The sequence below is a fragment of the Pungitius pungitius genome, chromosome 7 (genome assembly GCF_949316345.1).
Source record: "Pungitius pungitius chromosome 7, fPunPun2.1, whole genome shotgun sequence".
Classification (NCBI taxonomy): Eukaryota; Metazoa; Chordata; class Actinopteri; order Perciformes; family Gasterosteidae; genus Pungitius; species Pungitius pungitius.
Genome location: NC_084906.1, coordinates 6,073,169 through 6,097,792, shown reverse-complemented (window position 1 = coordinate 6,097,792; position 24,624 = coordinate 6,073,169). Strand labels below are relative to the sequence as shown.

Genomic DNA, 24,624 nt, shown 5'->3' with positions numbered 1-24,624 from the left:
ATCGCCTACTTGTTCCTGTCATCTCGGAACCCATCAGATTCATCTTGCGACCCCTTGAGGGGACCCGCCCTCTAGTTTGGGAACCATTTATCCAGGCCATCAGGGCTTCTTTGTTTTCATGGAGAGAACGTCCTGTTTGATCTCAGGTACATGCTGCAAACGTAATACACGTTTCATGTTGAGCTTAAAGTTCAACACTTGTTTGGTCACAGTGCCACACTAAGTTGTACACAGACACAAAAAGAGGCATAAACACATTCATGCAGCTGTAAAGAATATACAAAGTTACTCACACACACACTTTGAGACGTAGGTTTATGTTTCACCCTCCCACACTTCCAGGGTACAGCGTCCAGCAGTGGTTTACTGTAAAGGGTGTTATGACACAACGGTCATTGAGTAAGCAGTGTGAGGGGGGGCTGTGGGTTCGGTGACGCTGGCGCTGGTGGTCTGCGTCACTGACGATCTACGCTCGGCTGTGCCTTACGTTACCTTACTGCCACAGCTGCAAACCAGGCCGGAAAAGTTCTGTTTCCACTCACTTCTCTCACAGCGTGTCAGGCGTGCCCATCCATATTGTGCGTGTCTGTGTGTGTGTGTGTGTGTGTGTGTGAACTACCTGCTGGCTGTAAACGTCTCAGTTGTCAAAATAAAGTGGAACACTGACATCCTCTGAGGAGATTCCACACAATCAGCACGAATCACAAAGCCAATAGAAGGAGGACGAGGTCGGCCGACTGGTTCATGATTTACTCGTTGAAAAATAAGACCCTGACGGACTCGCGTCATGGCGTGATCTTGTTGTGTTGCCATGACAATCTTTCACTCATTATGCACCACATAGCACAACACTCCCAGCTGCTTTACTCAGCACAGCAGCAGCAAACACACACACACACACAGTCACATCGCTGATGAATGTTTGGAAGTGGGTACTTCCTGCGACAGGACTTAAACATCACTTCGCACTCAACACACAAACAGACAAAAAGATAAGGTCCCACGTTTGTTTTGCTTTTGTCCTGTTCTTTTTCCTTTTACAAACACAGTTAGATTTCACTTGTGGGGACGAGTAGGGGGGGTCAGACTGAATGGTGCACAACCCGCCGACGTCCGGACACCTTTCTCACACTCCTGACTGACTGCTCGATTCTGTCCTCGCCACAAAGGCAGGCATTGGTTGGTCCGTTTGTGTCATTTCCTGAAGTTGGCCACCGATGGGGTGGATTAGAAAAGTAGCCTCGGAAAGGACCAGGTGAACAGTTTTTTCACCTTTTTTCAAATGGACTATCACAGTTGTTCATCAAGAACGACAGCGGAACTCCACGTGGCAAAAACATTCAAAATGAATAGACTGGGATGGAGTCAATACATCGTCCCATATGAGCCACTGAGCCAATGGCGGCCATGAGGAAGGTTATTGATTATAATGTCAAACTGTCAGCTGGGAAAGGGGCCAGTTGTCTTACTTTAATAGAAACATCTTTCAGTGCCACATCGGTGAGTCACAAACTCTTAAAACCTTACTTTCGAGTGTAGGAAAAACAAGAAAAAGTACACAGTATGTAAGAAATATACATAACATGTGGTTTATCAGTTATTCCAGCTGCTAGTTGCTCGGTTTTAAAACACGTTAGGATTTCAAACTGTTGGTTACAGAAACCTGATGACATTACTGTCCCTTCTTCTGGCATTTATTAGGTTATTAACACTACTTATTTTACATATTTTTCATATTTTTTAGACAAAGTAGTTAAAAATGATAAGGTAATATTGATATTATTCTTAATAATAAATAATTAACTATTTGTATTATTGATTATAGAAAAAGTTACATGATTTAATTCAAACAAGGCACCTTTCTGAAATTAAACTCAACAGCATTCTTCCCACAGAGAACTTATCAAGCCTGAACATCAGAAATGGGAGGTGGTCACAGTAGTGGTCTTTGTTATCTGCACATACCGTACAGTACCTGCTCTCTATGCACACACACACACAAACGCAGGCACCCCCCCCCCCCCCACACACACACACAAACTCAGCTGCCATGTTTTTTTGGTAGCAGATGTGTTCATAACACCAGTATGAGGCTCCTTCTGAAAAACAGGCTGAAATTGACCTCAACATGTCCAAACTTCAAACAACAGCTACTCTGTTTTTCAAATGTTATGCAACATTATAACTGGGTCAATGGACTCTCCATATCCGCGTTACATGTGTGTGTGTTTTTCTGAAAAAGAGCCCAGGAGAAGCTTATTTAACTCCAGGAGACATGTCCTGGCTGGCTTTATTTTTATAATCATAATACGTCCATATCCTCGCAGTGCAAACACTTAGTATAAAATATCATCTTTAACAAAATTTACATTCACATAAAACATCTCAATAAATACATCTTCAACAAAAGAACTTGACGAATATCGGATCATTCATTATATATCTCTGAAAAAGACTTTACAATGTACAATAATAGCAAGTAATACCTACATGTAACAATTGAAACCCGTATCATACAGTATGAAAATATTCAATTTACAGGAAAAAACTAATTTCCATCAACTTTCCACAAACTGTTGAAAGCAAGTGTATAAAAATCTCTTAGAAACTCAAAGTAAGCATCCAAGCTACCATATTGACTTTAAATCTCTTTTTAGTATGATAAGAAGTACAATTACATCATTTCAGTCAGGTTATGGTGTCTTAATAAATCTCTTCACGCTTTCTGTCGTTTCATCATTGAGATACAAAACTGTTAAAGAACATCTCAAAACAGCAAAAATACAGGCGTCAACAAAAATAAATCCACAATAACCGTAGCCACACATTCAGTTCTGCTACAGTTCAACACCAACAACTTTGATATGTTTATGAAAATAGGTTGGCACATCTGTAAACCTGCTACCTGTTTACTACAGCAGGAGCTGGGAGGAGGACGAGGGACCCCCGGCCTGATGTCAAACCGCCCTGAAAAAGTCCTCAAAGGTTCACACGCCAAGTTCATGAAGAAGACACGGGTCAAAAAAGCACCTTACATTCAAGAGGACCGCTACCGTTAGCGCATGCATGGGGACTACATTGAAATAGAGCCACTGTGTCACTGCTGGGCCTGTATGAATGTTTCATCTAAGCATGCGTGTCGGAGCCACAGGCGTGCAGGCAGTGCATGCTAGAACAGATTAGAGGAGTTAGTGGCTGTGGTAAGCCGTACTGTGAGTAGCATGCTATACCATCAAATAAACCGTCCGATTTTGTGTGAATAAATTACACATGGAGGTTTTGTGTGTCTCCTCGTGAACAGCAATTTACTTCTACTGACCAAAGCAGCTTTTAGTTCATTATATAGTAAAACAGAAAAAAACCTCTTTTTTAAATAATAGAATCCCGCAAAGAAGGAATCACACTCTCACAATTACAAAAAATAAGTTTTTCAAGTCATGCTTCAACTCCACTGAGATACAGAATGGTGTGGCGAGCTGTGCACACTCTATTGGCTACATACACTATCAGGTCAAAAAAGGGTCCAGCTGGTTACATGCAAGGGGCTGAGATTGAAGACGAACCGCTTTATTGCTACACTTTGACGAGGAAGAACCCGGAAGCCGGTTGTCACAGGGAAACAGACAGCGAACAAGACTGAAATGCAGTTGTGGCATCATGCACTTAAAGACACTGAGCGGTTCGGCTCAGGGATTCAAGAGATAACCTCATGTGCCGTTGGTTTGGAGGGCGTCCAGGTGATGAGTAAAGGCAATATCCTGTCATATTTTGGCAAGTTTTTACCGTTAACTGCCAGTTACAATTATACATTTGGCTTTATCCACTGTAAAAACATAAATCGTTTGAACGACAATGTAAGTTAAGTTATCTGAATTCCAATGAATCAATAAAGAATCTAAAAGGCAAGGAAAAGATGGCAAGAAAACTCAGTGTGAAGAGTGGTTGCTAAGGCAACATCACTGATTTGGTTTTATCCTGAGATGAAAGGGTCACCTCAGGTTGTTAAAGGAATTTCTGGATGTGGTTGTTGCATGCTACACTATCAATTGTGCTATTGTTTTTATTTTGATTTAGTTATTTGTGGTCAATAAACGTTGGTTACCTTGGTTACAGAGCAACGTAGCTAAAGCATCCTGTTCAATACACCCTGCAGCGTGAAACAACAAACGGGCCTCCAGTGTGGAGGGCGAGTACCATTGAGGGCCCCCCTGCCTGGGAGTCCACGCCTCCTCTCGGACGATCAGTGTCCTCGTACAGGAGAAGAAGAGCGGAGGTCGGCTTTCTGCTGCTGCTGTCTTGTTGCCATCCACGCTACCTCCCAAACTCCACCCTCAATGTCCACAATAACCACGAAGACAGCATCCGTCACACTGTTGCAATGGGTACAGTGGGCAGGTACCTGGTGGTGCTTGTGGAGGTGGTTGGTTTGACCACACTCGGGCTCGGGGTCCTGCTGGTGGCATAGGTGGTCACGGTGGGGGCGGGGCTTAACCTGGTGCACACGCTGCCCTGGGTGAAAGTGCTGGGTCGTCGCTCGGCGTTTCCGGACTGGTGCTGAATTTGAGACAGCCTGCTGCCTGGCCTGCGCCATTCCAGGAAGTATGTGAGCATCTGGCCTTTGCCCTTCACACTGACCTGGCCTCGGCAGACAAAGTCGTAGTAGTCTGTGATGAGGCGATGGACGTCTTCTGTGACCTGAAGGGGAGACAAAGAGGAAGGTTTCTCTGTGTTTCTAATGATGTTTTACAGATGTCAGTTCTTCATACCAAGTGACTGAAATACGCTCGATTGATTTTTTATAATCTTACGTACAGGGCGGACTAATTGCTATTGTACATAATGATAATAATAATACATGCTATAGTACATGCTATAGTACGTACTCATTTTCCTTTCTGAGAGCATGTAAAGAAGATTAATACCTCTCTCATGTCTGTATGCTAAATACAACGGTACAGCCATGAGGTGTTAGCTTAGCATAAAGGCTGGAAACAAGGGGAAACCGCTAACAGGGCTGCAATGTCCAATGTATAGTGTTTTCACAAATTCCCCAAAACCTGGAATTTAATTTGCTTTTATCTCCTTTCAACTAGGTCCCGTTCGAAAATGTTTTGAATTTCTATGAAATGTGCAGTAAAGAAGCCAGCAGTGGACTGCTGAGCTCTACCTGTATCTTTCCTTGTACCCCAGTGCTGTCCATCCTGCTGGCTACATTCACTGTGTTCCCCCAGATGTCATACTGAGGTCTTCTGGCTCCAATCACTCCTGCCACCACTGGTCCCACATTGATACCTGGATAAATGAATAAGAAATATGCTTTTGAAAAACTTTTTTTTGTACATAAACACGTTTAAAATAACTTTGGCTCTCAGGGAGGTTTGCTTGTGTAGAAACGCGGTTTGACGTTTGAAAACTCTTTTCAAAGCTGTCCGTGGTGATTTTGAGTCAACCTACGGCTAGGCAATGCAAACACACTCTCAGTGAGATAACAGTGAACTTACGTCATTTTCATCTTTTTAATCATCCAAATCACATTATAAATGCATCATTAAAAAGAGAAATCATTTAGCCATTTGTTGCTCCTTCAAAGCTTAGCTCAAGGAGCAAATGCTGCTTTCACATAACACAAAGGAACTTTGGCAGGGATAAAAAAAGTCATCGAAACCCAGATTCATGTGCTGAGCATTCAATATTTTTTCTGTATCAATCGTATTGACGCTAAAAACAAGATTAATCAGTAAGTACTGACAACAAACATATTGTTCTGCCCACTCCTACTGTATCTCAATGGCAGCTGCTGTAATTCTATGCCTGTCTTTGGTATTGAAAAATAATAAGTAGCATTAATCATTGCACCATCAAACCATTGCAAATGAATGTTATGCTTCCTCATTAAAGCCACAGCTCTAGGTGATTAGGAGGTTGGACAGCAGCACATGTAGACAAAGTGAAACTAGGTCAAACTTTGTTTTTCTGCACGTATGCCAAATCTGACTCAGATTGTTCGAAGTGGCATTTCTGCAACCAGGGTTCAGCTAAGTACACAAACACTTGCAGTTCATGCACATGGAGCCCCACTGTCAGCGGACAGGATGGCACTGTGTACACCAGGCTACGCTGGGATTAAACAAGGGCTCTTGTTGCAGGCTCCCCACAGGATACCCAACACAATGGAACCCAGAACTTCAGGTCTCGCCGTGACGAGCTTCCTGGAGGGAACACTCTGCCAGTGATGCATTTCCCCCCAAACCTACCGGCACTGAGCTTCGGTGGTGTCCAGTGCAACAGGTCAAGAGCTCCAACGCCAATGTTTACATAGACCATTGTGTGTGTGTGTGTGTGTGCACGCATTTGAGAGTGTTCCACTCACCTACTCTCAGGACAAAGTCATTGTAAGACTGGTAGTTGATGGCATCCAGTACGTCAAACATGTCGATGGCAAAATTTGACACTGTGCATAAATGTGAGGTGATGGACTTCTTAGCCTGTGAATCAGAAAAAGCACAAAAATACCAGGACAACACAGATTAATGCAGACAGGCATGCTTACATCAAAGATAGGAAGGGATTACTCCTCTTCAGTTTGGTTTCCCGGATGGGATTTTACACATTATAATCTACACCCACCACTAAAGCACGCACCAGGGTTTTCCCCCAAGGTCAAACCAACTTTGTGACTGGGTGTTAAGTTTAAGCGCAGTTGCAAAAAGGGTTCTTTTGTTCGTCAGCTTTGCAGGATTTAAAGAAACTTTATGAATGCAGAATATGCTGAGCCACAGAGGCCGTTAATCCCTCGCAGAGGATTTGTTGACTGAAATGTGACAGCGTTCTAAATATCAACGGCTGGAAAATAGCTACCTGCAAAACCGCTGTGTTTATTCGGAACCATTTCAAAACGTGCTAAGACCCTGCAAACACACAAAGCCTCACACAGGATACAATAAAGCTACAGCATGCGTACCTTGGAGGCAGTTGTAGGAACCAGCCCCACTGCAGCCATGTATGTACTCCCAATAGTCTTGATCTTCTCAATATCTCTGTAGCAGTCTTTGTCCATCAACTGGAGGGGTAAAAAAAAACGAAAACAGGATATAAGCAGAACTACTATTACTAAATGTAGGTAGTGTTTGGCAAACACTTCAAAATGCAATTTAAAATGGACTATTGTAGCCTGGTTGAGCAAATTGATGCAGTATGTTGTTGATGATAGATTCCAAAGCTTCACCCCAAATTTGCTGCGACGCCCTCTAATTGCTACCGTTACAGATTAAGTACAGCCCCTCGTACCTTATTGCTTAGATATAAAACGGCAGATTTACCAAGGAACAAAGAATTTCCTCACCTCATCAAAGTCAGCGATGATCTCGTTGAGCAGCCTGAGGCACTCGACCCCCATGTTGTTCCCGTCTAGCTCGATGTAGAAGTCGTTGAAGTTGGCGATGGAGGCAAACAGCACACCGACCTGAGCGTAGGACTGGTAGTACAAGTCCTGTAGGGGACCGTTAATAAACTCTGTTATACTTTCTGTGATTTATTTGTGCACGATGTGCTGTGATGGTGGCAGGAAACATAGTCCAGTGTTCAAACTGAAACCTTACTTTTAACCTTAAGCTATTAACCGAAGCAATGCGAATACAAAGTTCCCAATGTGAGAGGGTCTCTTGTTATAAAAAGGCCTGGATTATTTAGCCATATACTGTGCACCCATGTTTCAACTGTAACTAAGACCACCGCAGCGCACATACTGACTGAGCTCAAGGATGTAAAGGTGGAAAAAAGCACCGCGTTTTGCATGTGGCCGAGTGGTTCCCATGCTGCAAAACACACACAAATCGTTATTTTTTTTGGAGCTATGATACTGTGAATTCCAGGCAGTGTTATGAATACAGTGTACGAGTGAACTTTAGCCCAGAGGAAAGAGAGGAAGCCTTTCTATACACTGTGGCTGCGAGGGGTCACCAATGCACCGGGAACATACTTCCTGACCCCAGTGTTTACTACCTCAGATGATCCCTGCACCGCCTAATGCACAGCACACTGATTGTTACAGGATAAGGCCGCAGTTACTTTGGATTATTTTTGAGCAAATCCTGTGACAAGACCAAAATCTTTAATTTTAACCTACTGACCAAAACTGTCTTTGTGGCTTATGCTGGCCTGCTAAATAGATCCACTGTTGGTCCAAACCGTGTTGCAACTGGGAAGCCTTCTTTCATAATAATGATTGTTTCCATTGCAGGTTATTTCTCTCAGCTTGTCAACATGTCTAAATAACTTCTGCTCAGGGTCTACAAGGCAGTTCTGAAGATGTTTTCAAAATAATCGACAATATTCATTGCAATAAAGGAACATCCAGTGAATAAAGTATTGCTCTTTTATGTGTTTTTGTATACTATGGGACTCAGATAGTTGTTGTTATACACTGTATAATCAGTATATATCTGTGAATCGAGAAAGTAACTCTGGTTGACGTCCTTGTGATGTCACGGTTATTTTAGTATATGGGATTGTAGAGGTTTTATATTTAACAAGTTAACAAGAGTAACAAACGGCATGAGGGCATGTTGAGAAAACATTTACCAGCCAAAAAAATACTTGTCAGGTGCATTTGGGGATATCTTATATTTTTGGGGCGTGACCAGTATTAGTTCTTGCAGTCCTTGAGCTCAATATGCTAAGATTTTAATTCTTAATGCTGAGCCAACCAAACATACGCGACTGTTAAAACGGAATTAGTCAGAACGTTTCAATATATAATAATAAGGATTGATTTAATTGGAAATATGCTCAGTTTAATGCTGCCACAATGTTAATACAGCAGGTAACCTAAACCAGTGTTTCCATTGTGAAGCCACGCTCTACCAACGGGTTATAATGTGAGATGAATGGGTCATGAAATGAGTAGTAGTAGAATTAAATGAAATTCTGAATAATTTAAATTTTTAAGACATGTGTTTTTATTTTGTGTGTAATTCTTTTAAGATGCTCGCCACAAGACATCGCTCCATTCACTGATCTTGGCGATCAGTTTATCAAATTTGCCCCCCAGCTTTAACCTGGACATCTTATAAACTCAACTAGCTCTTTCAGTGTGTATCAGGAAACACTGCAGAGTGCCTGCTGGTTTCAGAGGCCCCAACTGTCTCCAGTGTGACGTCCACGTTGGACGAGCCGGGACATGTCTGTGGGTGCTCACCATGTTCCTGGGGTTTGACATGAGGAAGTGCTGAGCCACATGAGCCGGCAACAGGTTAAACAGGATCCTCTTGTTGTCCAGCTTCACCTTCTCCATTTCGCCTCTCTCCTCCTCCGCCTGCATCAGAGAAGTTAACACAACACGTATTCAAATACGTAGAATAGACCTTTATTGTCCCACAGCTCAGAGGTAAGTGCAGTGGCTTATTGTTATCACTAGAGGGAGATAATGATTTGCAAACAAGGCAAATGTTCACCGGCAATCTTAAAATAGAAACGTTCACACTGACGTGCTGCACACAAGACACACAAACATTAAATTCCCAGAAAGCTTTCTCTTGAACAGCTGATAGTAGAGACACAGAATTCCAACCTCCTCCATCCCAAAACATTGCGGTTCTCTGTTGTCAGTATCTCCTTTGTTTTGGTGAAATTATTTGTTATAAATGTCTTCCAATAGAGCCAGATGAAACTACTAATCCCAAAACAATGGAGACATTCATTCAAAATAAAAGGACCAACAAAATGTTGCAAAGTTTCATATAGTCAGTTCCTAAATAACAGCGTTCTCTCCCAATGGGGAGCATCCTTGCTACATGTATACAATATATAATATATAATTTAAAATGTGCACACTAACTGCAGACATTATGTGTACATCTCCTCAAAAGGTCTACGTCATTGCTGTTATGCCAAGAGAATGAATCCATTCACCTTGGTCAACATTTCGGACAGGCAGAGCTGAATATGGAAAGAAATATTAGCAGCCAACCAGCCCTCGGACCTCAACTACTGCCACGCTGTAACTCTATGAACCATTTACAGGCAAACATGATTCACTGCCCAAGAACAGCTAGATCTACACATACCCGAGTTGCCCACAGATAGTCCAGCCGCAGCTTCAAGTCCAGCTGTCTGGAATGCAACGCAAGAGCTCCAGAAAACAGCAAGGTAGCCAAGACAGGGTCATAACCCCGTGAGTGGAGAAACCCTCCTCTAAAAGAAAGAAACAAAAAGGTTTGCTTCTTTAAATTCCCTTTTAGGCAAATTCCAAAAGTAGAAAAAAAGCAATATAAACACGCTACATTAACAACATTGGACCACAAACACACATCTTCTCACGAGCAGCTCGAGCTTACCCCACGGCCTGGCGATAGCCGCTGGTCTCCATGACGACGGTGTAGGTGACAGAGAGGAGGAGGAGCAGGAAGATCTTGGGCAGCGAGGAGATTCTGAGGTAGGGGACCAGAGTAAGAGAGGCGGCCACGCAGGACAGCAGGGAGTACGCCATGTTGGTACAAGCTCGGTCTGCCACCGTGCTGTTGATGTCTGCGGGGACGTCCTCCCCCGAGAGGCTGGGGTTTATACCCACCCTCCCCCAGGGAACACAGCCCACCTGTGGGTCACATGGGAGAGCAACCACACATCTGCATCAATGTTAAACAGTCTGACACTATTTATGATGATGCAAAAAAACGATAAACACACGGAAAGGTGCGGGTGGGGGGGATTTATAGTATTTATAATAATGAAAAGAAGTAGTTGATGACTAAGAAACTGTTTCATGAATTATGTTACAATACTAAATAATAGGAAAAATATATAACATAATGTAGGCTATGTAACCTAGTACTGGTTGGACAACACAAGAACCCAAACTGTGACAGAAAATAATCAGTTTAATAATCGATAACAAAATGAATCATTACTTACTTAGAAATATGCCCTATCTCAACCATTTAAAACACAAAACCCTGATTTTAGATTCAGGCACGAGTAATGATAAGCATATATATATAAATGAGACAATAGTATGACAGACACAGGTGACATACAGTATGTCTGCATCAAGGCTCATAGAGCTGCGAGCCATCAATTCATTTGAGTTTTTGACATTTTCCTTCACAAAAGAGCCTCTTTAAAGTATTTAGGCTCAGCTTCATCTGGTTCCTTTTGACATTTATAAACTTGATTTGTCAAAGGAAATACCTGCTTAACGATTAAGAACCACCAATAATGCAAATGAAAAAGAAAAAAGGCCATTGGGCTATTCCACTGCATTATTTGCTTTGAAGTTCATGTATTTTTACACCACATCCACACAAAGACACACGTCAGAAACCTGACTGAGTTCTGGGGCCGACGATGACACCAACCAATTTGCATTAGAAATATTTGAATGGGTATTTTAGACTTGAACAATGCATGTCTCATTATTCGGAGACTCTGCAGCACCATCTGCTCGGCCGTGACTCTGCCAGCTCATGTAGTGCAGACTCAAAATGACAATGAAATGATGACACTGTTTCCAACTCAAAAGCTTTGTACTCCATTATGTACTAAATTGTTTTATTACCATTATTTTCATACAGACCTTTAAGCTATTAAATGGGGGTATCAATCTTTTCCACCTCCACATTTAGCATTTATAAGCAATTATCAAATGCTCAATTATGAATTAATACGATAAACTGTTGATATTCAGACTGATATTCTGGCTTGTGTTATTTTGGTTTTGATTCTATTGAGCATTTCATGTTTACACAAAAGATAAAGGAGCCTGTTCCTTTCATGTTCCCGTAGGACTGACCTTACTCCAAAGAAGCTTTGGCACAAGCTCCACATTTTATAAAGCTTTTTGCTTATATCTTGTGGTCTTCTTCAGAGACTTTTTACATATTACTGAGGGCACATGAGGGCAACTGATCAAACGGTCTAAGTCAGGAAGACTTAAATCTGATTTGAGTAAAGGTCAGTAATGAACTTTTACACTTTATTATCTATTTTGTATTCACCTTTATACCGTCCTAACTAGAGGGCTTCGACAAATAATCTTGGATTCAAATAATTATTTCATACTGTACATATAGAACTTCCAATCTTACCACACAGGCTTGGGTAACAGAGTAGGTGAGCAAAACGAGGAAGACAAACAGCACGGTTCTGATCTGGATGGTGAGGCAGCTCGGTTGGCACTAAATCCAGAGGAAAGAGGAGGGAGGTTGGAAAGTGGAAACCATTCAGTAAACGAAGCACCTGTTTATCTGCCTCAACAGCATTTTGGACACATCATTAGGCAGGAGTGCAAAATGACATTTTTGTCTCATTATCTGTAGGCCTATTAGGGGAGAACGTTATATAGGATATAATGACAGTTCGATGTAGCGTGATAGCACAGTGTCATATGGAGCGTGTGAACGTGACGTCAAAGCATATAGAAGATGTCAAGGTGACTCCAACCTGACTGACATGGAAACAGGAAGAAATAAAAAGAAAGTAGCGATACCTCAGTGTAGAAATACTCTGTTATGAGTAAGTCGCGCATGTAGTTTTTATGTGTTTTTGTACGTAACAATTTTATCATTAAAAGTATAATTAAATTAGCCATTATGCAAAATAAGTAAACTATTTAATACATTTATAACTACTGAATTATTAAAGTGTACGCTCTAATTGGTATTCATTTCATTACTGCTTTTCATTCCGCTGGATATTGTATCTACAATAATGCATCGATAATTATGTAAAAAGGAGAATACATTGAGTATATTTAATTTAGCGTTGTAGTAGTAGTGCAGTTCTGAATAAAACTGAATTCAAGGTGTTCTTACTATACTATCCAGGACTTTTAACCCTAAACGTCTAAGTTAAGAATATTTTGTCACATAACAATTTCAATTTGTGCTTTAAAGACTTGAAATGTGTAATGTGGTGCAAAACTCTGAATGCCCATTAAAATGTGAATCCAGTGCAGCACAGAAAGGGCCAACAGGTGGTAGTACAAAGAGGGCAATTTCATATATATAAAGTAATTAATTATTCTGGTTCTAGAGAAAATTCACCAAAAAAATAAAGGTTTGCTGTTCATCAAGCTTATAATTTCAGAAATTGTAAAGTGAAGAAAGGTAGACTCCTTAATTGATTATGTTTGTTATATAGCAAGGATATCTTGCTGGTGGGAGCTACAATACTCACGCCTCAACGTCCACTACGGATGCTCTGACTGGCATCTTTGTTGTCTATGTGTGAGTTTATTTCTAACCATTCAGAGCATCTGCCACTCAGCTGTGTCAAGGAGGGCGGCACCGTGACAAAGAGTGTCATCAAAGAGTCGGGCTCCAGAGTGGCGTCCTGCAGGAGGAGGTGTGGGAGTCATACCTGAACGCTGGTGAGTTGCAGGTACATGACACAGGCCACGTGGAAACACACACAGAGCAACAGCAGCGACAGCACCAGCATCCCCCTGAGAGAGGAGAGACCAAAGTGACAAGGGCTCTCCCCAGTTCACCAACTGCAGTAAAAACACCTTCCTTGCTTTATTGTCTCACTACACCAGAGCAAAATTGATCCAATTACGCTGCAGGAATGGAGAAACTGCAAATGGAGAAGTGTGTGTATGTGTGTTTCTGTGTGTACATACTGTGGGATCATGAGCAGATAGATAAGGCCAAACAGGGCAGCGAGGATCAGGGAAAGAACCACCGCACCGATGAAATGGTCGTCGTACACCTGGTGGTACTGAAGGACAAAACGGAGAGAAAATGTAAACATGAGAAGCATCCACCAATCCATCATCTAGGTGTAGGTCAAAGCAGGAGCAAACAGCATTTTCCATGGTTGAAGGTTACATTCTTTTCAGATCAAAAACGTTTTGTTTTGTGTTTGTGTTCTCCTGAGCATTTGCATTAAGGCTGCAGCTAATGTGCAATGTCTTTAATTGTCTCGGATTTCAAGGCAATTAATCCGTCCTTCTCTTGTGAAGGGTCATTGTAACGGGCCGACCAATTGATTAGCCTTCCCGGTGCCATGTACAGGAAAAATGACAAATTATAAGGTCAGCAGGAACCATCCCGTATCGTCCTGGATCACAGTGTTATGGTTTTTATTGATTTTTGCAGAAAATTATATTAAATTAAACTTAATTGATCAGCAGGTAATGAAATGATCTAACGTTCGAATCTAGAAATATGATGTTTGATGTGTATTTCTGGGATTATTCTGAACTATTTTGTAGTTTCATGGAAGCAAATAAACACTAATTTGAGTCCTAATTTGATTGCGCTGGTGTCGTTAATCTCCCGAAGACTTCTAATAGAGACTAATACTTTTAAATGGGTAGGGATTTTTAGGCAACCACCTTGAACCTCTAGATTAAACAAAGACATACTGACACACACAAATCCGGCACTCCTCTGTGTCTCCTTTATGGTTCTACCCACGCAACACGGGAGAAAGATATAACACGTGCCCCTCAGACGTTCCCAAATCATCATCTGCAACCCCTCGTGAGAAGGTGGGTGGATTCCTCACACACACACACACACACACGCGCGCGCGCACATGCATACATCACAGACAACAGGCGTGGGAGGGAGGAAGAAGGGGATGAATTAGAAATTAGAGACTGTGTAGGGTGTTTGTGATAGAAGAAGTGGGGGGATGGTGGGAGGAGGGGATGCAGTCACGAAGCAGGTCACGCTCTGCATGAAGGGTAAAATACATATTTGTTACATTTTGTAAACCTGAATCCACGTTGCTGGCTTCTCTGCTGATGTTCAGGGTGTGTGTGTGTGTGTGCGTGCGTGTGTGTGTGTGTGTGTGCGTCCTCACACTGCGCTCCCTGTCTCTGCTCCTGTAGAACAGGGTGATGTAGTTGAGGTCCGTTGTCTCGGACTCAGTCTGCCGAGCTTCGATGAGCCGCCCGATGTAGCGGTTGACTCGTGTTCCCGGGGAGTTCTGCACGGCCGCGGCCGAGAAGGACGTCCGGCTCATCAGCTTCTCCGGCGCGGTCCGCATGGCCCTCCGCTGTCAGACACCGAGGGGACAGCCTAATGATTCTCTGCAGAGGTGAAGCCTGCTGTTTTAACCTGGACCGGGGTCCTGACGCTTACTAATGCAGCGAGGAGGGGTTAGCAGTTTGCCGCCGGATTTTGTCAGAACAAGATGGCCGCCCCGGCCCTCGTGTGGCTTGTTATACTGCAAAATTGTTTGATCACATATAGACACATAACTTTAATCCTTGAGTCCTTACCATAAGTGGGGTCCTTTAATCCATAACTTTAATCCTTGAGTCCTTACCATAAGTGGGTTGAAAGGTATATGTCTCTTTGTAGATTTGTGACTTAAACTAGGAGTTTAAATGTATTAATATATTTGCTTATGCAGTGCAAATACACCCAAGGAAACACAAACTGTACAAAACACAGGAAACAATTCACGGATGTAAAGTAAGGATAGCCGACTACTACTACAATCAGGTATAAAACAAAAGCATGCAAGACCATGTCAATCAAAATTTTGAAGCAAGAATATAATACGTTTGAATAATAGAAATTAATACAAGGCCAGGTAATGTTGCTGTTACAATGTTTTTAGGTGAAAATATGGAAAAGAAACGTCAGACCCAATCATGGGGTTCAGTAGTCAATACACCGGAGTTGGAAGATCTTATCAGCCGTAACTACTGATAAGTTTTTCAATTAGATGTTATAGTGGACAGGAAGCCAGTGGACAGGAGGGTGGAATGTGTATTTGAATGGTGTTTTTCCTTGAGACTGCGCAGTGTATCGTTCTGCAGAAATTGCAGTCTGGGAGATTCCAAAGTAGAACATATCTCCCATCGGGGTAATCATTCATAGGCCACTTTCCCTTGGTGGGAAGCAGATTCCGATGTTCTAGATATAGATTAAATTATAAATGACCTAACAGCTGAACAGCAGCCAAAATGTCCAAAAGCACAGGTGCAATAAATCATATGATGGTTGTGTTCCATGTGTCCCAGGAAACAGCCAGCGTGACCAGAGCCCTGACTGAGGAGCGGTCATGATTCATTTTCTGAGTCACCTGTGCACGAGGGCTCTGCTGGGAGGGCAACTACAAATACTACTGTAGATAGCATTAGCATTTTGCACTTCAAAACCAGGTAAGCGCTACATTCCTGGTGTGTAAGTGTAGAGTATATACATATGCTGTTTTTTTTAATAAGCTGTACCTTGATAGCCCATTTGATTTTAGCGTGTTTGTTAGGTGTAATGTTACAAAAACATTTTTAGTTAGCTTGTCACCATCCTTCAGTGATATTAAGGCCATTACTTAGCCACATTTATAATGTCACACTAAGTTGGTAACATGCAGTGAAATTATAGTGGGAAGTCTCTCAGTAGAAAAGATTTATTTAAAACCTGATGACATGAAGGATGAACTTCTTTCCAGCTGCTAATTATATGTAATACTAATGCCATAACAAAGAAAAGTTCCAGGCAGTAATTAAAATGTAGGCAGATTCCACTGTGGTTTGATTGTTATTGTTCATTTCACAGTAATTACATTTAGGGTTTGATGGAGTTGGCGGAATGCGTCCTGGGGAAATGTCCTTCATTAAACCTCAGTTGTCATATTGCATTAAGCTTATAAAATAAGACTCAAGTAGCCATAACCATAAAAAAAAGAGGGGCACTCTAGATGCACACAAACATGCATTATTTATTCTTTCATGTAATAATAATGACATCAAGTTTTTGCCATGATGGGTGTGTTTTGTTTTGCGTTTTTAAATGACCTGTATCTACCATTACTTACATGTTATTCATATTTATTGCTGCTTGTAGCTTTCTCAGGAGCTGTTCACCCAAACAACTTCACATTTGATATTCGACTCGCACAGGTCGCACAGGTACCCACACACCAAGTGTGAAGGGTATTGGATGAACGGACTCTGAGAAAAACTCAAAGGTCGAATGAATAGAAAGACAGACAGAAAGAGAGAGAGAGACAGACGGACTCTTCCTATTTCAGTAAGATGAATAAAAAACACTGCAGCTATTATTAGAGCGGTTGCCAGTAAGTTCCATCTTTCTCGATGCTAAGAGAATGACAGCTGCACTACAGTATCATAACTTTTATTCCGCTCCAGCATGAAATAAAAGCAATAGAAAACTCTTCCAACTGCATTGGATTTGATACAATTGTTGTCACGTAATTAATGTTCTTATCGTACATATTGTACATACATATTATTATTTTCAAGTAATTTAGTCTTATTTTCATCTTTCAAGGCTGAAGTTGATTCTGATAGAAATGCTAATGTTCCTGCCTCCGTAATAACTACAGCGGATTCTGCCGATCATTTCCGGTTCACTAAAAATATCGCATGCAGCATTTTGAGGCACCGAGCAGAAATTTGACTCGTATGCAGCACCTACACCTCATGTTTGACATTTTTTTCTGAAGTATATTCATTATAAAATTCCACTGTGTCACAATTTTAGAATGTTGGCGACCAGGATAATCATATAACAATATGGCTAAAGCTATTAGGGAGATGATACCAGGCTGTGGGTGATTACCAGCCGTCACAGTGGAACCTCATTGGAACCACAAAGTACTAATGCCTGCCAGGCTCACACAGTTGGGAGGATTATGCCAAGCATGCTATTATAATCACAAGGCAGACCTTGTGACTCCAGGACACCTAACACAGAGAGACTGAAAAGCAAACCATCGCAGCACTGTGACTAACTCGATGCAAGCAAATATACCGACCAAGATAACGAGAAATCCATGAACCACCTTAAATGGATGCTGATTTACATATTCACATGCACATGTCCATTCTAAGCGTACTCACAAGCTCAGACAGTTTATAAGCATTTACTTTACATCAAAAGTTGCTCAAAATATCTTTTGTACTGGTTTACTTTTCAAAAAGTATTATTATTTATGATGCAGCAGCATCAAGAAATCCAGATTACTATGTGTTTGTGTGTGCGTGTAGCAGATTAGTAATCCAGGCAGGATTTCACTCCATCACAAGTGGACGTACAAACCCATTAAAAGGATTTATTTTACTACGTAACCCAAATAGTTTTCTATCTATGCCGCGCAGCAGCGGAACACACATGCATGCACGCATTTGAAAAAGTGACAACTTTATGCGACTCTGCCTGTCTACCTTGTCGTCATCGTCGCAGGTCATGGCGTTGGAGAAGGGGATCTCGGCCTTGAACATTTTCCTGCAGTGCATGAGCTGCACCAGCAGGTAGCACACAGTCTTGAACTTCATCCTCTTGGCTGGTTTGATGTCGGACAGAATTAGACCGGGAAAGATCTGGAAATGAGGAGACGAATAATTGGATGAACAAGACAAAGACACCAATTATAGAAAAACAAGAACACCACAGTATGCCTTCATACATTAAATGCAAGTAATATGAACTCATTTGAATGTCTTTAATTATTAAGTATTGATGAGTATTTGTGTTGCAAACGCCTATTGTACTTCAAACGTGTGCTAGAATGGCCTTGTCTATTGTCAAGTTAGTATGTGTAGACGTTTATTCAGGAATTCAGTATATAGTGTATGCTAGAAGTATAAACCAATGAGTAGGACCAGTGGAAAATGTTGCACATTCTATGGTGCAAAATTGAAAATGAGACACGTTGAAAAGTCATGACAATAACAAAAATCTAAAACCAATGACATAAAACCATTTTTTTCTTTTCAATCAACAATCTTGAGGCCAAATTTCAATACTTTTGAAAGGATTTTGCAGGCTTGTACAGTAAGGCTGGAGCAGTAGTGATCCTTGCCCTGTGTATGCCAGCTGATCACATGATCCGCCTTTCCTCTCTGCGTCACAGGATTAACTATTATAACGCTAAAAGATGAGTCACCTCTAGAGTAAAAGAGAGATTGTTGAAAAGAAGATGATTGCGGCGTACTTTGCGTCTGTGTGATGGCACGATGAAAAACGTCTCTATGTCATGTTTCTGAAGGAAGGCATGTCTCTCGTGGCCGAGGCCCGGCTCCACCTCGTAGTCTCCATTCAAACACTCCAGGGTGGTCCTAGTGATGTGCACTTTGCTGAGAGCACAAGCAGAGCAGAGGGCAGTTAGTGAGAAATGTCTCACAGTAGGGTCACAAATCGTTATCTCCCTCATTATTTTCTGCGGCTTAATAGGCCCTCGAATTAATCAAAAGTCTTCAGAGGAAATACATTTTCATCCCAACAACTCAATAAATCTGAAGTAACTAGCTCTAAACTCCTGTGGAAACAAAGCCAAATCTAGCCAATGAGGTGACCTCATTAAATTGCTTTTTAAATGCAAATAAGCCGGTTAATGTGCAAAAGTCATCCTGGATGAAGTATTAAGCTAATACTGCCTTTGAAGCAGCCGAAAAAAAAAACATTTTTAATAAAGAATATATGATATGACATTTTTACTTGTATTAACTAATCACATGAAAAAAGCAACAATTAATTAATCCAACTACCGCATAATGCATCTGTAGCCAACGCCTAATACAGTTTATATCTCTATAAATACTATCAAAAGCTATGCCGCTGCATTTGGATAACAGATTCCTTGTGGCATGTTCAAGTGCTTTTTCTCGCTAATAGTTATCAGCGTATTGAAGCTATTTTTCAGTATCAGCTGACAACAAGGAATTGCAGCATAAAATGCCAAAACTACAAACATAATCCAGTGCTGATGAGCACTACATTGTTTGCTAGCTGTAATCATTCCCTCTGTTTATACTGGATGTTAAAAGATCCCCTCCTAACGTAAGACAAAATTCTGTTATTGGATTTTGGTAAAACATTTTGACATTGTTATTATTTTTCATATTTGCTTAATCAATAATAAAGTGAGGCTTCATGTTGGACATGTTGTCAAGTTTATAAAAAACAAGTAGTATTCCTGTCTACATATGCAGAAAGACTACACCCGCCCCTCTTGATTGGATTCACACATAAGTCTGTATTATATCTCTGTTGCTGGGATACCGTGTGTGTGTGCGTGAGTGTTTGTTTGCACCGTGACGGCTCACAGTCTACTTTCAGTGGGTGTAAGAGTCGGCACTGACCCAGGCAGCCCTCCGGCCTCCATCACATTTGCCAGTGTGACATCATTTGACCAGACGTCATACTGCCATTTCCTGAGGCCCAGAACGCCACACAGCACCCGTCCGGTGTGCAGGCCAACGCGCATGTTCAGATCCACTTCTGTCGCCTCCACCACCGACCTGCAGGCGGGGAATGAGGGTATAAGAAATGTTATTTCTAAAGCTAAATCAATTTGAAGTTGCATTGTGGTTAATTCATCCTTTTCTGTTTGGTTGGTTGTTGTTGCCAAATAGTTCTGGGCGTTTCCACTTTCTTGTGGGTGGAAATTCAGGCAATAAATCAAAGCACAAGCGTCCATTTAGGGGTGCTGCACCGAAGGACATGTGCGAATCCAGGTCACCGTCAGATGGTGAGTCCACTGCATCGGACCAGACCGAAATAGCTCGACGCCCGTGAAATGGATTCGGGATGCAACGGTCACAGCTGGTGACGTAGCTTCAACGCCGAGCATGGGACTTTTAACCATTAGACCGCTTTTCCAGATCAAAGTTGTTGTTTTATTATTTTGAAACTATGTCTGTGACTTTTTCTCTCATACCTAAGTGGTTTAGCTGTAGACATATACTTTTTTAACGCAATATGTGTCACGGTCCCGTTATGAGCTGTTGAGAGGGGTTTGATCTCAAAGCACCGCCTTCCACAAACACCTTCATGGGTTAGAAATTATTAGCAATGTTCACTTTGCTTATTTTGATGCTCCGCTGCAACCAAATGCATATAAAAGAATTCCAAAAGTTGTTTTCACGCCAATTTGGAGACATACTCTCTCTAACTAGTTTTGGGATTCCTTTCTTTCCTCAAAATGCCTTAAAACTCTTTCAATTACTATGTGGTGGAAAAGCTTTTCTTTTTGAACAATCATATAGAATTAGTTAAGTCAAGGGGGCGAATCTGGTTTATAATTATTATTAATATAAGGCTTCCTGAAGATTAAAATAGGCCACCTTTACCTCACCAGCATTGTGGTGCTCAGGGAAATCCCCAGAATGAGGTCATTCACAACGATTGTGTGTATGTTTACAGGGTGTCGCAAAGAAATTCTTCTGCACGTCAGGCATCGGGAGGGATGTAACACACACACACACACACACACACACACACACACACACACACATGCATAGAGACAGAAAGAGTGTGTAAGGGAGCACCTGTCTTCTTAGATAAAGGACTCCCACAGCAGCATCCATCCACTCAGACAGAGCAGCAGGGAAAGAACATGACAGACAAGGACTCACACAAGGAAATGAGGTAAAGGCTCTGCGTGTGTGCGCGAGTCAACATGCAGCTGAGGGGTCGGGGGTAAGCACGTGTGTCCTCGTAATTGCAATTGTGTCACAAGCGGAATTTGTCGCAGCTTGAAAAATTTCTGTTGTCAACATTGTGGTTTGGATGGATGTCTCCAACATGGCGTCATTGTGTCTAAAGGCAACAAAGTACGTCCTGCTGCTGGACTTGCTGCTGGCTAAGTTGCATTCATGTTTAAGTAAACTCTAAGGTTTGTTAGTCTAAATATCTCTTAGAAGCTGGAAAGACAGTCAAAAATCTTTGATTTATGGCTATAAAAGAAAACTCAAAGAAAGGGTGAATGCAATAACACTGCATGTTTCATTACAACAAGCAACAAAGAAATATCTTACCTTAAATTCACAAACAGAAATTTAATTGGATTTGCTTTTTCACTGGTTAACTCTGTTAGCTCCGTCCATGCTGTTAGCACCATTATCTGAGGGCCACTGGCTAAGGCAGGTTGAGAGGCGTGAGGAGGCAGTAGATATCAGTAGATACACTTTCGAGCACTGTGTGATTGGTCTTCAAAAATGCAACCATTTACAGGGAATTTGCTCAGATTCTACCACCAACAGACTAACAGACATAGTGGACAGTAACATGCCAAATAGTGTCCATGCAGATACAATCACACATTGTGTGATGACCTCTACAGATCTATGGACACCCACAAATGCTATTTATAGAGAAGACCGTGCATTTACGCTGGTGTGCATGACTCACGCAATTGTGTCAATCATATCCAGACCCATCTCCACACAGCAGTGGGCATGGTCCGCCTTGGGTTGGGTCAGGCCTGACACGCAGTAGTAACAGTCCCCCAGGATCTTAATCCGCCTGCAGTGATTCTCCTGCAGAAGGACAGAAAGAAAGAGATGATCATTTGAACAATGTCAGCGACTCTTATTTTTAGCTTTGCAAATGGCTCAAATAGCAACGCAATGATGCCCAATCGTTGGTCATAATTTCCATTTTTATCAACAATGTTTGAAAGATGTTCAACTCCCTGCAAAAGAAATTGCCAATTATTATGTTAACACACAAAACTAAGATGTCAGACATCAAAATAATACTGCATAACAGAAGCATGTAGCAAAAGCAGCATAGCGTTATAACCATTGTTATAGCATTGTTCTAAGCTGAAGATATAATAGTTCTAGTCATTTTAATATAATTGTAATGGCAGACGCAAGTTATTAGAACAGGACCATTGCTATATGATCATGAATTTGTTTCTCTTGTGAGAGAAGAAAAGTTAGAAATCACGACGTAGACTATTTTTACATGCAACAGCTGAAAGTTGGTTGAGATGCTCGTGCAACCATGTGTACGTACGCAGTGGAGGCCAACTCTAACGGCTCCGACATGCAGCTGAAGTAGAATCTCGCCTACACACGCACAGACAGATCTGCTATTTGTCACAGTGAACATTCTGCACAAACTCTTTGTTTCTTGTTCTTTTGAGTTTGTATCCTTATGGTTGAAATGCACTTATTGTAAGTCGCTTTGGATTAAAGCGTCAGCTAAATGACATGTAATGTAACAATGACACAAACACCAACACCTCCCCCCCCCATACACATACTTTTTACAACACTAAACAAAACATTCCGGTAGAAAACGTGCCAAACAGCAGCTTGCAAATATACAGTGTAGGTACTTTGCTTTTGTTGCACACACATTGGGTTTCCATTTGGCGCCGTATCACTCGCAGTCATCAGAAAAAACGCAATGGAAGACCCTACAAAGCTTAGCCTGCAGGCAGCCTCTGAATGACAAATACACACACGTGCACACACACAGATACAGAGGATTCATGACAACTGCATGGTTAGAGGTGGAGATGAGAAGAGAGGAGACGGGGTGCTCCGGTTTTCTGCTCGTGGGAGCAGAAAGATTCTGGCGTGGGAGGACATAACAATTCACAACGTGGATGATTATCCCAGCTCTGGGAAGAGAAAGGTGTGTGTGTGTGTGTGTGTGTGTGTGTGTGTGTGTGTGTGAAATGAGAAAGAAATGATCAGTTGTAGACACGCCATGTCTCAGGAGAAAAGTATCTGAGTGTGCTTTTGGAGACATGAGGGATTCGGCACCAGCTGATAGGTGACGTTTTGTCTAATTGGGGGCAAATCCGTGTCAACAATTTGCCTCGATTCATTTCACCGCGGTGGGGTGAAGGTTAGAGTTGAGGTGCATGCCTGCTTTGGTTGAGTTAGGCTGAGCCTCCTGGGATGCTGTGTGGCATACAGCGATCAGACGGGCCCAGTAGCTGTGACAGAGCCGGTTTAAAAGGAAATTTCTCCCTCGCTAACACAACAGGGCATAAATCTCAATTAAGATGCAGCTGTAGCTACACACACACACACACACACACACACACACAACCAAATGCACACAATCCTCATAACATGAGTTCCATATAATGGATTTCCGAGTGCTGGTGCGTTGATAGCAAACCACATATCACCTTAGATCTTGCTCTTTCTCTCCCCCTCGTGTCTCTCTCACCCAACGTTAAGCCATGACTGATTGCTGAATGAGGGATAATCCTGCTGATCATGTGATTATTGTGTGTGTGTGTGTGTGTGTGTGTGCATGTAGGACGACAGAGTAAACTGTGTACAGAGATCTCTTGGCATGGTAGAAGATGGCGATAGAAAGTGGCATGCTGAGTGTTTAGGTTTAAATTCTTGGCCAGATTGACTTTTGTGTGACTAACATATTAAAGGAGCCGCATTGTGCCCCTTAACCACTGATTGGTATGTGATTGGTATGGTTCTTCGTGGTCTCAATGAAATGTCTACAAGGATCATTATAACCCTTTCAAAACAGCTCTGCTCAAAACAACCCGTTTGAGGTCATAATGCTAATGAGCCTGCTACCACCCCCCCCCCACCTCACTCCTGTCCCCTCCTCCATCCATCCTCCGTGGTTTGATCCTTGCATGGCCTCCCCTGTCTCATCATGAAATGTAGAAAACTAATGATTACAAATTAATTAATTAATATTCCTCCACTGGTCTTTGATAGAAATGTAATTCCAATCATTCCATTCATGTTTTTAGTCAATATCACTGAGTTTGTGTATTTTTCTGTTCAGGTACAGGGCCAAGGCGACGTAAAGGAGACTCCCACTTGGGGAACTGCCAAACCAGTCGTTTTCATTAGTATTAATTCATTACAGCGATCATGTTTTCTTCCAGCGTTCGGGGCTTGGTACACATGCCAGACGGCCA

The 24,624-nt window shown here is 41.9% G+C and overlaps 1 protein-coding gene across 1 annotated transcript in view; it reads right to left on the bottom strand.

The window, feature by feature from the left end:
• Positions 1 to 2,255: 2,255 nt before the first annotated feature.
• LOC119216787 (adenylate cyclase type 1-like) overlaps positions 2,256 to 24,624 on the bottom strand; it is a 33,738-nt gene continuing 11,369 nt past the window's right edge. The window contains exons 5-20 of the mRNA XM_037469921.2: positions 22,113 to 22,240; positions 20,063 to 20,221; positions 18,916 to 19,057; positions 18,146 to 18,301; positions 14,806 to 15,000; positions 13,616 to 13,713; positions 13,354 to 13,438; positions 12,081 to 12,170; positions 10,335 to 10,591; positions 10,065 to 10,191; positions 9,197 to 9,313; positions 7,343 to 7,489; positions 6,962 to 7,060; positions 6,371 to 6,485; positions 5,168 to 5,292; positions 2,256 to 4,695 (exon numbers count right to left, since the gene is read on the bottom strand). Of these exons, the coding sequence (XP_037325818.2) occupies positions 4,366 to 4,695; positions 5,168 to 5,292; positions 6,371 to 6,485; positions 6,962 to 7,060; positions 7,343 to 7,489; positions 9,197 to 9,313; positions 10,065 to 10,191; positions 10,335 to 10,591; positions 12,081 to 12,170; positions 13,354 to 13,438; positions 13,616 to 13,713; positions 14,806 to 15,000; positions 18,146 to 18,301; positions 18,916 to 19,057; positions 20,063 to 20,221; positions 22,113 to 22,240 (2,370 nt within the window). The 3' untranslated portion in view covers positions 2,256 to 4,365. The remainder of the gene's footprint in view (positions 4,696 to 5,167; positions 5,293 to 6,370; positions 6,486 to 6,961; positions 7,061 to 7,342; positions 7,490 to 9,196; positions 9,314 to 10,064; positions 10,192 to 10,334; positions 10,592 to 12,080; positions 12,171 to 13,353; positions 13,439 to 13,615; positions 13,714 to 14,805; positions 15,001 to 18,145; positions 18,302 to 18,915; positions 19,058 to 20,062; positions 20,222 to 22,112; positions 22,241 to 24,624) is intronic.